A 15,374-nucleotide genomic window follows, 5' to 3' on the forward strand; every position below is an offset into this window, starting at 1 on the left:
TCTCTATCACTATCCAGCCTTCTTTCCCACATCTTTCCCTGTCCACTGTCTCCTCACATTCTCCCTCCACCTTCTCGCACATATTCCGATATATTTCCTTCCTTTCACCTCAGTCTCCTACCCCTCAAATCTTCATTCTCCATGTTTTCCTGCATATCACCCTCCTTGGTCCTGTACAGTTTTCAAACCCTAGAATGCCAGGGGAGTGGAAAGAAGGAACCATCGTCACTGAGGGCAGCATGGCTTCAGTCCCACTGTAAACCATGAGAGACAATGTCCATCTTTACTAAGGTTAGTCTCACTTCCATATCCAAAGGCTGTAGGAAAGTGGCAGCCACCTTAAGGCAAGGCAACTTTCAATTTATAACATGGGAAAAGGGGATGGCCACTGCCAGAAATCAGTACAGTTTGCTTGGAAGCCATGATTAACATCTGCCACAAGAACAGGCCGAAGTCTCATAGCAGTACTGCACAAAAAACACAGTCAGCAACAGCAGCCAGCTCCTGTTGATCAGAAAAATAAAGACCAAAAAACCAAACCAGGCTTCTTTTCTATTGTTCCCTAGCCTGAGATGTGCTCTCCCATGCTCTACCCCCATGAGACTCTCCTTTGTTGTAGGTTGTCTCTAGAGCACATGCCCCATAAGTCATTTAGCCTTAATTCTTCCATCCTACAATGATATCTCTTTCATGATGAAAGTAGCAGTTGCTATGACAGCGAATATAACTCATGATGACTTTGTTCAAACCACAGCTTTTTAATTTACTCTGATAGTTTCTGAGATAGCTTCATTTATTTCTCACCTGTGCCGGCTTCTCTTGGTATTACCCTTTCTCTGGCATCCTGACAATCTGAGATGCAAGGCTCTTCCTCGTTTCTATCTGAGAGTTCACATCAGGTTTTGGAGTCTCAAATCCTGCCCATAGGAAAACAGTCCAGGCAATACCATGATTTGTTATGTATTTGTTGAGCATTTATTACAAAATAAATTATCATAGATGTGAACCCAACCTGTTCTTTCAGGGAAGCAGGGATTACAGAATCCCAACAGATGAGATTATGTCCACAGAAACCCATTGGGGAAGTAAAATGTGTAGCTGGAGTTATTTTGTTTCCCTTTTGGAGACTCAAGGATATCCACATATGGGGGACTAGGTAAGTCGTGAGCAGTGCAAATGTTAATACACTTACCTATTTCTCAAAGTCAAGCACCTTCAGAGCTGGTGTTAGTCCCAGGGAGGGTGGACAGGGCAATTCTATGATTGTACTACACAACTAAACCACAAGGATGAGGCTGAGGTGTGACTACAGATCTCCTCCTCAGAATAAAAGGGCAATTCAGAAAAATAGTGGTTGCATGGCAGTGACTGTATCTCTCACAAAGTTTCTGGGGACTACAAGGACCGAGCCCTTAGAAATCCAAGAGAAGAATCCTGAACCACAGTTTAACAAATTCTTGGGAGACCACACAGCTTTTAAGTAATGAGGGAAAATTAATTTTTACCCAGAGAGAAGACTTCAAATTCTTCTGCATGACATTCGTGTAGAACTCCCTCTGCCTTTTGTCCAGACGACCCCAGTCCTTCTTGGTGAAATACACAGCCACGTCTTTCAGTGTCACTGGAACCTGAAACAGGTATTCCCTGTTCAATATATGCATATTCAGTGACAATCCTGCTGCTCAGTCACAAGCTGTACAGGCACAAGGGTTTGTTCTGTGTGATGAAGTGGAAGAAGAGAAGAAAAGAAGACAGAGGGAGTGTGTGCATGGGGGATAAAAAGGGAGGCAGGACAGGTTAGGGAAAAATGTGTTGGGGAAAAAAGAACAAAGGAGACAGAAGTGGGGAAGGGTCAGGTTGAAGAATAAGGAAAGAGATGGAGATTTGGAAAAATTCAGATGCAAAGAAGAAGTCACCACATTCAGAGTCACTTGAAATAAAATGAAATGCAGGGGACAGTCTATGTCTCTCTCTACCTTCTCCCTTGATAGTTATTCTTCCTTCTCTTTGCTTTGGAAGTATTATACTTTTTCTGCTCTCAGGTCAGCTCTTCATGGGCTCAAGCTTGGACCATCTCAGAGCTACATCCAGAATCAAGACCATTTTCAAAGTACCACCAGCATATTCCTCTTCAACCCGCTATCACATTCCCTGACAGAAGATTAGGCTTCACCTCCCCATGGCTATCATCTGATAGCACCCTGCCAGGGACTCAGGAACTGAAGGCTCAAGAAAGTAAATAAGCTGGCAATAGTCTCTTCATAGTCAAGATTCTTTCTAGACACGAATATTCAACCAATACAAAATAAAATTAGTGTGTTCACCTCAGGTGGTAATGGAATTGTTTAGAGTACACAAATACTTTATTTTACACGTTCACTAACAATCTCTCCCTCACTCTCTCCATCACCTCACCTCTCTCCTGTTCCCTCATCTGAATTAACATTCAGTGGTCCTTACCTTTTACCCACATTTCCCAATCTCCTGATGAATTAGCTGGAAATCCTCTACAAGGGCAACAACCTCATTACCTGTTTCTGGATGAAATCTCTGGGCCCATGTCTGGATTCCCTCAGGCGAGATGGTCAGGAATTGCTCAAGAACCAGCAGCTCGATGATCTGCTCCTTTGTATGGAGACCCGGCTGCAGCCACAGATGGGAAAGTTCACAGAGTCGGCTGTAAACCTCTTGGGGTCCTTCTGCTTCCTGATAGCAGAACTGTCTAAAGTGTCTGCAGTGCTTCTCCATGCTGATGCTGTACTGTTGCCGAGTGGCTTCCCTATCATTACTGGAGTCAACTGTCCCAGATAGGGATAGTGTGGGTGCATTTTCTGCTTGCTCTGTTTCCGCTGCTGGTCGATGGCTGAATACGTCTTGCTCCTCCATCTTTACTTCAGATTGCACCACTCAGTTTGTCAGTGTCTGTAACTGAAGGCACGTAGATGCAGTTACTCACTGCTGCATGTCTGGTCTGTCTTTGTGAGGTTACTCCAGCTTGGGGCTATGCTCTAGTTGTCTCAGTTCTGCATCTCACTTGTATGCTTGGTGAAAAACATTCATCTTTAGCATCCCATAGTCAGGATCAGCTCCACTAACCATTTCCTGCTGCGCATACCTTTTGTAATGGTTTCATGATTTGTAGGCTTGCATCTCACACTCTGGAGATGAACTATTTAAACAAATCTAGATGGCTTTATTGGTCCAAGTGAAATTCACTCGCAAAAGGTGCTTCCTGCAGGCTTTAGGGAAGAAAGAAACAAAACTGAGAAAAGGAATGATACATTCAGAATCAGACTAGGCTCTCTCACCCACCCAACTCCAGGGAACAGCAGAGAAGAAAGAACTAATCTGCCTCCAATGATGGATTTCTGTTTCTTATTTTCAGAGACTGCAAGAAATTCAGCTCCAGCAGTCTCTCTTCTGAATCTCTCAAGACAGCACTGAAGTGATAAAAAGCCAAAGGCCTATACCCTTCATTTAAATAGCCAGAACTTCATTTCACTCACGCCAGTGAAAATCAAGAGCAACTGTACTGCACTCAATGGAGTAGCATCTGCATAAAACAGATACAAGAGGAGAATCATGTGCATAGTGTATAAAGCCATGTAACTCACAACTCTCTTTAAATTTCTAAGGGGTCTGTCCAGAGCCATCCCTATCCATTTTGGTGCCTTACACACCCCCCCCACGGGGTGTGTGCGTGGGGCCCCAGGCCTCCATGGGAGGGCAGGAGCAGGCGTGGGAGGGGGAACTGCCCCCCAGTATGAATCAGCAGAGCGGAGCAGGTTGGGACCGGGTCGAGTGGGGTGGAGTGGGGACGAGGCTGGGGCGAAATGGGGTGTGGCTGTGGCAGAGCATGGGTGGGGGCTTTGGGGAAGGGGTGGGGTGGAGTGGAGTGGAGTGGAGTGGGGGCAGGGCTGGAGCAGGGCAGGGGTGGGAAGAGATGGGGCTGGGGCAGGGCAGGGGTGGAGGCCCTGGGGAACAGGTAGGGGAAGGATTGGAGCAGCACGCAGCTGCAAAGGACACCAGGTAATTTGGTGCCCCAAATTTCCTGGTGCCCTATGCAGCTGCATACTTTGTGTTAGGAGTGGTACAAACATGCCATAAATGACAGTCCTTACCCCAAAAAGATATTTGCTCTTTTTTGATTGGTTGTTTTCTTTAAATGAAAAGCAATTCAGAGGGCAAATGTGTGTATAGAAAGAGAGCAGAGAAAGGAATGAAAGGGGCAGAGAAAATGGGCCAGGGGTGAGAGGCAAACAGAAGACTGGTCTGAAGATGGAAGAGAAAAAAGGGATAGGAGGGGACCTGCTGTATTTTACGGGGAAAGCACAGAAAGGAAAGCATAAGAGGGAACTACCTGAAGTCCTGTAATGGGTCCCAGTTCCTATTCCTAAAGCTCCCAGTAGTTACTGCTTGTTCTCTCTCCCTCTCCTGGCTCCAATGGAGATGGCTGTAATGAGTCTTCTTAGCATATGTGTAATGTCCCACAGGGGGCACGTGACCAGGATTCATCATTGAATTTTGGTCCGCTGTTTGGATCATTATCTTCCCAGGCCTGGGAACAGCTGGAGAAGGAGCTGGGTTGCCTGCCTCCTGCTTGTAAAGATGCACATTACAGTATTACCCCAGGTCTACTGACAGAAATCCCAGGCCCCAGGGCTATCCCTAGGGGGGCAGGGCCTGGGGCAGAAATGACAAATCCATCACTCCTGGGACTGCTCATCTTCCCAGGCATGGTCCGGGCCCCATGCTTTGGGGGACCCTGTGGGCCTCTGCGATTGGCCAGTGCAGTTGAATGTGCCTAGGAACCCTGTGGCCCACATGCGCAATTGCCCCTCTTTCCCTGCCCCCTCCATTGGTGGGCCTGACCAACCCCAATGGTTCAAAAATCACAAGTTAGCTCCCAAAAGTCAGGAGACAGATTTTTAAAAAGAGTCTGATTCTTTAGCCTTCAGTGTATGTCTTCTGCCCCACCATTGGTGTGATCAGTTAAGCTTGAAGATTCAACCTTACAGTCAATGCACACACAAGAGTATGAGCCACGTCCCTGGCTGCTTAGAGGGGAACTCCACTAATCTTCCCCTTACCTCCTGGATGGGGCAGCTGCCATTCTTCCCCACCCCAATCCCTCTCCTTCCTCCATCCACAACCTCTCAGCCCCTCTCATCTATCTCCTGCTTCCACCTGTCCCCTACATTCTTCTTTTTCCCCTCAGTCTTCTGCTATCTCAGATTTTCCCACCCTGTCCCCACATTCCATTCCCTCAAGAGTATCCCTCCCTACCCCTCAAGCTTCTCCTGTCCTCCAGCATCCCCTTGATTCCCCACATCACTCCAAGCTGATTGGTACACTGTCTCTGTGTGTTCCCTAGATGTTCACCTGCTCCTCAGTGAACTTCTCTGCCTCCTGATGGCACACTGTGTGGCATCTTCAGTGAGGGTAGCCTTGCCTTTAGTCCCACTGCAAACACTGTACACACTGGTGACCATCTGTACTAAGGGGAGCCTGGCATCAATCCTGCTGAGAACAGGACACAGTAGCCATCTTATAAAAGGGCAAGACTTCATCCTTAGTTCATGAGAGACTTTGAAACAAAATCACCTATTACTCACCCCAGAACACACAATTCCATCTGGAAAAGAGATCTTTCTGAGAGGTATATTATCTCATTGTCAGGCAAGGGGCAGGTTCCCTCCCTACCTCCACTCCCAAATCTCTGCATCCCCCTTGCAGGAGACATCAGCACGAAGGCAAAGCAGCTAAAAAAAAGGCTCCTGTGTAAGGTACTTGCAATTCCATAGACAAGTGGAGAGATCCAGGCAGGACTTCCCTGCTCAAGGCTCAGGCTATTGCATCCAGGCACAAATCTCTCGTTCCCCCTCGTCCCCTGGACCCGGGCTACCAACTTCAGGCTCCCTATTCGGTTTAGAAAAGTCCCTGATCCAGCTCAGATCCCCACTATGACCTGCCCCTGAGTTGGCTCCCCCTGACTTGTCTCCTCTTGCCTCTGCCAGCGGCGGTTCAGCCCTAGGTTCCCCTGGGTCTGCAGGAGAGGATTTCTTGCCCCCCTGCTGTTCCATTCTGCAGCCCTCCTGCTACTCTATCTGCTATCTCCCCTTAGCCCAGACTCACCTCGCTGGGCTGGCAGCATGTGGGACCAGAGAAACCTCCTTGTTTGGGGCCGATGCTTCTTTGGAAACGGATTCAACCACGCAACTCTAATGCACAATTGCTGCAGTGGGCTAAGTTACAAGTGAGGAGGGCAAAGAGTTGGGGACAGGAAGTTCCTTTGATATTAATTTCCCCCCTTGCAGTAGTTCCTGGTCCTCTCTACAAAGGCGTATGAGCTCTGTGGTTTAATCCTGTCACTGCGCATACAAACACTAGCGGAAGGGTTGCAGCTGCAATTCAGCTAGCGGAAAGGCAGCATGTGCAGGTACTGAATGGGACTGGGACCCCGTCTTCAGTGTAGGAGGAATGGCTGAGCAGCGATCTCAGAGCTGGGCTTTTTTTCCTCGATAAAGAAAGAACTTCCGTTTTTCCTTCTGCTGCATCTGCTTTTAACCCACTGCTCTCCAGTTTACAAAGCACTGTTGTCTCAGTGCCACTGGGGTAACTGCTACCCCCTCTGCCCCTGCTTGTACCAGGGTCTTGCCCTCTGACACCACCTCACTCCTGGGCTTAACTCCGCCTCCCCCCCCTTCCTGATTTTGCCCTTTAGCCCCTCCCCTAATGTTGCCTCCAGCTGTTTGACCCACCAGACCAGTAAATTTTCACCCCCTGTTCAGACCCTCCCTGGTCACCCCCTCCTCCGATTCGCCCCTTTTGTCACGTTTTAACCCCTCTCAAAAGTAGTCCGCAGAAACTTTCGACTAATAAGGACAAGGTGAAGGGCAGTGGCTTCAGCAGATGTACCGAGCACGCTCAGTGCACCCTAAGTAGCACATTCCTAAGGAGTATTTTAATACACTACACCTGTAGCGACAGAGATTTTGGTCTCACGGACGTGCCCGGGTAAGAAGGATTTGTATGTTGTTAAGAAAGAGCTACTCACTGCTCGGAGGCAGGGAATGACGAGCTTGTGGGTTTTTTTTGTTTGTTTGTTTTGTTTCTGCCAGGAAGCTCTGAATCTTAATATGAAACTTTTTAGAGGTCAAACTCAGGTAACCCCTGGCCCTTCTCAGGAAGTTTCTTACCTTAGCGCTGTCTGGGAACAATCTGGGAGAGGAAGAGAGCCAGCATGGGAATTACATATCCTGTAGCATTGAGAGTAAGAATTGACACTCCTCCTAGGCTGGAGCGCTCCTCCTCTGAGCCTTCCGGGGCAGGTCCTGGAGCGAGAGAAGGGGTGTTCTGTTGCTTCTCCCCAGGACCATGGAGTTGGGTGGATGAGAGAGCTTGCTCTCTTCCTGAATATGTAATGTATGGCTCATTTTAGTTTGTTTCTCTTCCCCAATGAAGCCTGCAAGAATACCTCTCACTGGCCATTACCTTCACTTGCACCTGTATAACGTCTTGGATTGTCTAAAGAGTTTGTTTGTTATTATGATGCAGTTCTCTTATTGATTAGACATCAGATAACCTAGACTCAGTCAGTCACTTTATTAATTAAAGGAATGATTTGCTCAGATGCTGGCTCAGGGTCTAACTAATCACCATATTTGGAGTGAGGAAGTAATTTCCCCCAGGTCAGATTGGCAAAGATCCAGGAGGGTTTTTTGCCTTCCTCTGTAGCACGAGGCCTGGGTCACTTGCTGGACTGAACTAGTGTAAATGGTGGATTCTCTGTAACTTGAAGTCTTTAACTGAAGATTTGAGGACTTCACAAACTCAGCCAGAGGCTATGGTCCTATGGCAGGAGCGAGTGGGTGAGGATTTGTGGCCTGTGATTTTCAGAAGGTCAGACTAGATCATCATGATAGTCTGTTCTGGTCTTAAAGTATCTGAGTCTGTAAATCAGCACAATGCAGAGACATTTGTCTTCCAGAGCTGGTAATGCACCATCTCTTGCAGTGGTCAGCCTGTCTCATATTTATATTCAAGTTGTTTACAACAAAACAAGGTATTCCAGCATTACCCAAGATTTACACACCAGTTTGTGACAGTTTTTTATCCTGTTTTGAACATGGTATTACAGAAGTCAGCAAAGCTTAGGGACACCTGTTTATAGCCTGCATGTTGGTCAACATCAACAAAAATAATTTATTTTATCTTATCTTTTTGGCATGTCTCTGTTTCTGGCACAGAAATTACAACATTTCATATTTTCCCTTGGTTAAAGAGCTGAACATAAATAAAAAGCATCCTGGAAAGAGTTTAACATGAATACAATTCATACATATACAAAAATATACCAGATATTATATATAATATTAATATTGTATATTATATTGGCTAACACTATATTACCATAGTGTGCAGGAGCAGAGAAGCTGCCACCTGGCACAGCAGGGGTTAAAAAAACACCCTATGGGTTCAGCTAGCCCCACCCTGCTATACCTGCAGCCAATGCCAGGCCTGGAGAGGGGAGAAAAGAAGGGAGCCTGGCAGGGCTGGTGCTTCCACTAGGCAACCCTAGCCGGTCGCCTAGGACGGCAGGATTGGGGGGGGGGGGCATTTTGCCGCCCTTGCAGAAATTTGGCAATGGGGGTCCTTCCGCTCTGGGTCTTCGGCAGAAATTCAGCGGTGGGTCCTTCTCTTGCTCCAGGACCTGCCGCCGAACGCTCAGAGGAGGAGCGCTGCCACCTAGGATGGCAAAAACCCTGGCACCGCTCCTTGAGCCTGGCTCAGTTGGGGACTCACTGGCGAGGAGGCAGGAGCCTACATGAAGGTGGAGATCTGCGACTTGCCAACCAATGCAGCCACTGGAGGCAAGTAAGTTTTTCCCTGCCAAGGGGAGTCTGCAGATAAGCCCCAACTGTGGGATAACTGGACTACCTGGGGCTACACCCCAAACTAAAGAGACTTTAGTAGGAAGTACCAGTGGGGGAACCCACACCCACACCGGCCAGGCAGGAGACCGACTTCCCCTGGTAGGGCCCTGGGCTGGGACCTGGAGAAGAGGGAAGGCCCAGGTCCCCCTACATCCCCACTGGCCAATGATCTAGCCACTATGCTGCCCAGCCAACAAAGGCTCTATTGCACACAGACCTTACAGACTTTCTTCATACAAGTTTTGCAAGACACAGAGGTGCCTTGTACCAACTAGACTCTTCACAGATTCATAAATTCCAAGGCCAAAAGGGATCATTGTGACCTCCTGCATTACACAGACCACAGAACTTCCCCAAATAATTCCTAGAGCATATCTTTTAGGACAACATCCAATCTTGATTTTAAAATGGTCAGCAATGGATAATCCACCAATTGTAAATTGTTCCACTGGTTAATTACTCTCACTGTTAAAAATTTACACCTTATTTCCAATCTGAATTTGTCTAGATTCAACTTCCAGGCATTGGATTGTATTATACCTTTGTCTGCTAGATTGAAGAACTCATTATTAAATATTTGTTTCTCCTGTAGTTACTTAAAGACTGTAAGCAAGTCACCTCTTAACCTTTTCTTTGTTAATCTAAATAGATGGAGTTCTTTGAGTCCCACTACAATTTTCTAATACTCTAAACAGTCTTGTGGCTCTTTTCTGAACCATCTCCAATTTATCAACATCCTTCTTGAATTGTAGATACCAGACATGGACACAGTATTCCAGCAGAGGTCGCACCAATGCCAAATACAGAGGTAAAATAAGCTTTCTGCTCCTATTTGAGATTCCCTTGTTTATGCATCCAAGGATTTCATTAGCCCTCTTGGTCACAGCGTCGCACTGGGAGCTCATTTACGGCAGATTATCAACCATCACCCCGAAATCATTTTCAGAGTCACTGCTTCCCAGGGTAGAGTCCCCCATTGTGTAAATATGTCCTATAACCTTTGTTCCAAGACGAGATGGAAACAAGAGACAGACTTTTTGAAAGTCTTTAGGTAAAGATAAAAGGGGTAAAAAAAATGAGGGTGATGTCATGGTAGAGGTCTACTATAGACCACCTAGGGAGGAACTGGTTGAGAATTTGAAAGTGGAAGGCAGCTTGGATAAAAGTGATCATGAAATGGTAGAGTTTATGAGTCTAAGGAATGGTAGGAAGGAAAACCGCACAATAAACGTAATGGATTTCAAGAAGGCAGATTTAGCAAACTCAGGGAGTTGGTAGGTATGATCCCATGGGAAAGAAGTTTAAGGGGAAAATCAGTTCAAGAGAGCTGGCAGTTTTTCAAGGAAACATCATTAAGGGCACAAGAGTAAACCCCCCTATTGCATAGGAAAGATAGGAGGTATGGCAAGAGACCACCCTGGCTTAACCAGGAGAGCTTCAATGATCTGAAACTAAAAAAGGAGTCCTACAAAAAGTGGAAACTAGGTCACATTGTAAAGGATAAATATAAACAAACAACGCAAGCATTTAGGGACAAAATTAGAAAGGCCAAGGCACAAAAATGAGATTAGATTATCTAGGGCCATAATGGGTAACAAGAAAACATTCTACCAACCCATTAGAAGCAAGAGGAAGACCAAGGACAGGGTGGGCCCGTTACTCAATGAGTGGGGAAAAACAATAACAAAAAATGTGGAAATGGCAGACATGCTAACTGATTTTTTTGTTTCCGTTTTCACCAAGAAGTGAAACGTGGTAGTGATTGGACATCTAAGAGAGCGAACACCAGTGAAAATGAGAAGAACAAGTTAAAAATTATTTAGAAAAGTTAGTTGTCTTCAAGTTGCTGTGGCCTGATTAAATACATCTTAGAATGCTCAAGGAGCTGACAGAGGAGATATCTGAGCCATTAGTGATGATCTTTGAAAACTCATGAAAGACAGGAGAGGTTCTGGAGAACTGGAAAAGGGCAAGTATAGTGCCAGTCTATAAAATGGGGAATAAGGACTACTTGGGGAATTACAGATCAGTCAGTTTATCTTCAGTACCTGGAAAGATAATGGAGCAAATAATCAAGCAATCAATTTGCAAACATACCTACAAGATAATAAAGTGATGAATCATAGAATATCAAGGTTGGAAGGGACCTCAGGAGGTCATCTAGTCCAACATCCTGCTCAGAACAGGGTCAATCCCCAGAGAGATTTTTGCCCCACATCCCTAAGTGGCCCCTAAGGATTGACCTCACAACCCTGGGTTTAGCAGGCCAATGTTCAAACCACTGAGCTATCCTTCCCCCTGAGTAACAAGAAGGATGGATTTGCCAAGAACATATCATGTCAAACCAACCTAATAGCTTTCTTTGACAAGGTAACAAGCCTTGTGGATAGAGATGAAAGGGCAGATGTGCTATATCTTGACTTTAGTAAGGATTTTGATACTGTCTCACGTGACTGTCTCATAAACAAACTAATGAAATACAGCCTAGATGGAACTACTATATGGTGGGTGCATAACTAATTGGAAAAGCATTCCCAGAGAGTAGTTATCAGTGGTTCACAGTCAAACTGGAAGGGCATATTAAGTGGGGTCCCGCAGAGACAAGTCTTGAGTCCAATTCTGTTCAATATCTTCATCAAGGATTTAGATAATGGCATAGATAATACTCATAGACTAGGGTCAGAAGGGACCAATATGATCATTTAGTCTGACCTCCTGCACAAAGCAGGCCACAGAATCTTACCCATCCACTTCTATAACAAACCCCTAACCTATGTCTGAGTTATTGAAATCTTCAAATTGTGGTTTGAAGATCTCAAGCTGCAGAGAATCCACCAGCAAGTGACCCATGCCCCACACTGCGGAGGAAGGCGAAAAACCTCCAGGGTCTCTGCCAATCTGCCCTGGAGGAAAATTCCTTCCCGACCCCAAATATGGCGATCAGCTAAACCCTGAGCATGTGGGCAAGACTCACCAGCCAGCACTCAGGAAAGAATTCTCTGCAGTAAGTCAAATCCCATCCTATCTAACATCCCATCATAGACCACTGGGCATACTTACTGCTGATAATCAAAGATCAATTGCCAAAATTAAGCTATCTCATCATACCATCCCTTCCATAAAAACTTATCAAGCTTAGTCTTAAAGCCAAATATGTCTTTTGCCCCCACTACTCCCCTTGGAAGGCTGTTCCAGAACTTCAGTCTTCTAATGGTTAGAAACTTTCATCTGATTTCAAGTCTAAACTTCCTAGTGTCCAGTTTATACCCATTTGTTCTTGTGTCTACATTGGTACTAAGCTTAAATAATTCCTCTCCCTCTCTGGTATTTATTGCTCTGATATATTTATAGAGAGCAATCATATCTCCCCTCAGCCTTCTTTTGGTTAGGCTAAACAAGCCAAGCTCTTTCAGTCTCCTTTCATAAGACAAGTGTTCCATTCCTTGGATCATCCTAGTAGCCCGTCTCTGAACCTGTTCCAGTTTGAATTCATCCTTCTTAAACATGGGACACCAGAACTGCACACAGTATTCCAGATGAGGTCTCACCAGTGCCTTATATAACGGTACTAACACCTCCTTATCTTTGCTGGAAATACCTCACCTGATGCATCCTAAAACTGCATTAGTTTTTTAACGGCCATGTCACATTGGCGGCTCATGGTCATCCTATGATCAACCAATACTCCAAGGTCCTTCTCCTCCTCTGTTGCTTCCAACTGATGTGTCCCCAATTTATAACTAAAATTCTTATGATTAATCCCTAAATGCATGACCTTGCACTTTTCATTATTAAATTTCATCCTATTACTATTACTCCAGTTTATAAGGTCATCCAGATTTTCCTGTATGATATCCCGGTCCTTCTCTGTGTTAGCAATACCTCCCAGCTTTGTGTCATCCACAAACTTTGTTAGCACATTCCCGCTTTTTGTGCCAAGGTCAGTAATAAAAAGGTTAAATAAGATTGGTCCCAAAACTGATCCTTGAGGAACTCCACTAGTAACATCCTTCCAGCCTGACAGTTCATCCTTCAGTATGACCCATTGTAGTCTCCCCTTTAACCAGTTCCTTATCCACCTTTCAATTTTCATATTGATCCCCATCTTTTCCAATTTAACTAATAATTCCCCATGTGGAACCGTGTCAAATGCCTTACTGAAATCGAGGTAAATTAGATCTATTGCATTTCCTTGTCTAAATAATCTGTCACCTTCTCAAAGAAGGAGATCAGGTTGGTTTGGCACGATCTACCTTTTGTAAAACCATGTTGTAATTTGTCCCAGTTACCATTGACCTCAATGTCCTTAACTACTTTCTCCTTCAAAATTTTTTCCAAGACCTTACATAATACAGATGTCAAACTAACAGGCCTATAATTACTTGGATCACATTTTTTCCCTTTTTTAAAGATAGGAACTATGTTAGCAATTCTGCAGTCGTACGGTACAACCCCTGCCTTGAGTGCAGGGGACTGGACTAGAAGACTTCTTGAGGTCCCTTCCAGTCCTACACTTTTATGATTCTATGTATATATTTACATTTAGCCATATTAAAATGCATATTGTTGGTTTGCACGCAGCTTATCAAGTGATCCAGATAGCTCTATATCAGACCTGTATTCTTCATTTGTGTGTCATCTACAAACTTTATCAGTGATGGTTTTGTTTGCTTCCAGATGAAAGAACCTGGTATACTGTTTTCGCAAGACTCAACAGGGCATCCATCTTATTCACTTGACGGATTCTTCCAAACTTTGCACATATAGAGGTAGCCGGGACAGGAATTATACTTGAACCACTTGGACTGAAATTTTTGATGCCAGGTATCCGCCTCAAGTGGATTTATTTAAAAGTTTCAGCTAAATTAGTTCAGCCATTTGTAACAGATATTTGTAACAGTTTAGCTACCAGTAAGTTTCCACAGCAGAATGTAGCACAAATATGAAGAATTCTGGATGTAAAACATTCTTTATAATATGCCTTATTTGCTATTAGCTACTTTCTTATCTTAATAGCACAATACCCTTTATTCAATCACACTGTAGTTACATCAGTAAATCAATTTACACATTTTGGTTAATACTAGGGCTGTCAAGCAGTTTAAAAAGATTAATCATGGTATTAAACAATACTAGAATACCATTTATTTAAATACTTTTGGAAGTTTTCTACATTTTCAAATATATTGATATCAGTTACAACACAGAATACAAAGTGTACAATGCTCACTTTATATTTATTTTTATTACAAATATTTGCACTGTAAAAAACAAAAGAAATAGTATTTTTAAATTCACCTGATACAAGTACTGTAGTGCAATCTCTTTATCATGAAAGTTGAACTTACAAATGTAGAATTATGTACAAAAAAACCTGCATTCAAAAATAAAACAATGTAAAACTTCAGAGCCTACAAATCCACTCAGTCCTACTTTTTGTTCAGCCAATCACTTAGACAAACAAGCTTGTTTACATTTGCAGAAGATAATACTGCCTGCTTCTGGTTTACAATGTTACCTGAAAGTGAGAGCAGGCTTTTGTATGGCACTGTTGTAGCCGGTGTCGAAAGATATTTACATTGCTAATGCGCTAAAGATTCATATGTCCCTTCATGCTTCAACCATCGTTCCAGAGGACATGCGTCCATGCTGATTACAGATTCTGCTCAATAATAATCCAAAGCAGTGCGGACCAATGCATGTTAATTTTCATCATCTCTGTCAGATGCCACCAGCAGAAGGTTGATTTTTTTTTTTGGTGGTTTGGATTCTGTAGTTTCTGCATCGGAGTGTTGCTCTTTTAAGACTTCTGAAAGCATGCTCCACACCTCATCCCTCTCAGATTTTGGAAGGCACTTCAGATTCTTAACCCATTGGTATCTTCTTTGCATTTTGTCAAATTTATAGTGAAAGTGTTCTTAAAACGAACAACGTGTGCTGAGTCTTCATCCGAGACTGCTGTAACATGAAATATATGGCAGAATGCAGGTAAAACAAAGCAGGAGACGTACAATTCTCCCCCAAGGAGTTTAGTCGCAAATATAATTAACGTATTATTTTTTTAACAAGCATCATCAGCATGGAAGCATGCCCTCTGGAATGATGGCCAAAGCATGAAGAGGCATACAAATCTTTAGCACATCTGGCATGGAAATATCTTGTGACTCCAGCTACAACAGTGCCATGTGAACATCTGTTCTCACTTTCAGGTGACATTGTAATTAAGAAGTGGGCAACATTATCTCCCAGAAATGTAAACAAACTTGTTTCTCTTATTTCTTTTGTTTTATCATTTATCATTTTTACAGTGCAAATATTGGTTATAAAAAATAAAGTGAGCACTGGACACCTTGTATTCTGTGTTGTAATTGAAATAGGTATATTTGAAAATGTAGAAAAACATCAAAATATTTAATAAATGTCCATTTGTATTCTATT

General features: G+C 44.1%; 1 protein-coding gene and 1 long non-coding RNA gene across 2 annotated transcripts; one reads left to right on the plus strand and one right to left on the minus strand.

The window, feature by feature from the left end:
* Window positions 1-810: 810 nt before the first annotated feature.
* On the minus strand, window positions 811-7,011 carry LOC115644551 (zinc finger protein 215-like). Its single transcript, XM_030549090.1, has 5 exons — window positions 6,136-7,011; window positions 4,361-4,596; window positions 2,468-3,239; window positions 1,506-1,644; window positions 811-917 (listed from the first exon to the last, which is right to left on the minus strand). Exons 3-5 carry the CDS (start codon window positions 2,884-2,886, stop codon window positions 891-893), a joined length of 585 nt encoding a protein of 194 aa, XP_030404950.1. The 5' UTR covers window positions 2,887-3,239; window positions 4,361-4,596; window positions 6,136-7,011; the 3' UTR covers window positions 811-890.
* Window positions 7,012-8,459: 1,448 nt separating this feature from the next.
* Window positions 8,460-14,131, plus strand: LOC115637573. The gene is made up of 3 exons (XR_003997297.1): window positions 8,460-8,877; window positions 9,689-9,744; window positions 13,614-14,131. It is a non-coding gene; the product is annotated as an uncharacterized LOC115637573 (long non-coding RNA).
* Window positions 14,132-15,374: the final 1,243 nt, after the last annotated feature.

The sequence above is a fragment of the Gopherus evgoodei genome, chromosome 1 (assembly GCF_007399415.2).
Source record: "Gopherus evgoodei ecotype Sinaloan lineage chromosome 1, rGopEvg1_v1.p, whole genome shotgun sequence".
In the NCBI taxonomy this organism is placed as follows: domain Eukaryota; kingdom Metazoa; phylum Chordata; order Testudines; family Testudinidae; genus Gopherus; species Gopherus evgoodei.

Coding starts and splice junctions, on each gene's coding strand:
- LOC115644551 (XM_030549090.1), bottom strand. CDS start 2,886: ATGGAGGAGCAAGACGTATTCAGCCATCGACCAGCAGCGGAAACAGAG. Junction 1,645..2,467: donor CAGGAGATTGGGAAATGTGG/GTAAAAGGTAAG, acceptor TATATTGAACAG/GGAATACCTGTTTCAGGTTC. Junction 918..1,505: donor ATTTGAAGTCTTCTCTCTGG/GTAAAAATTAAT, acceptor TCCTATGGGCAG/GATTTGAGACTCCAAAACCT.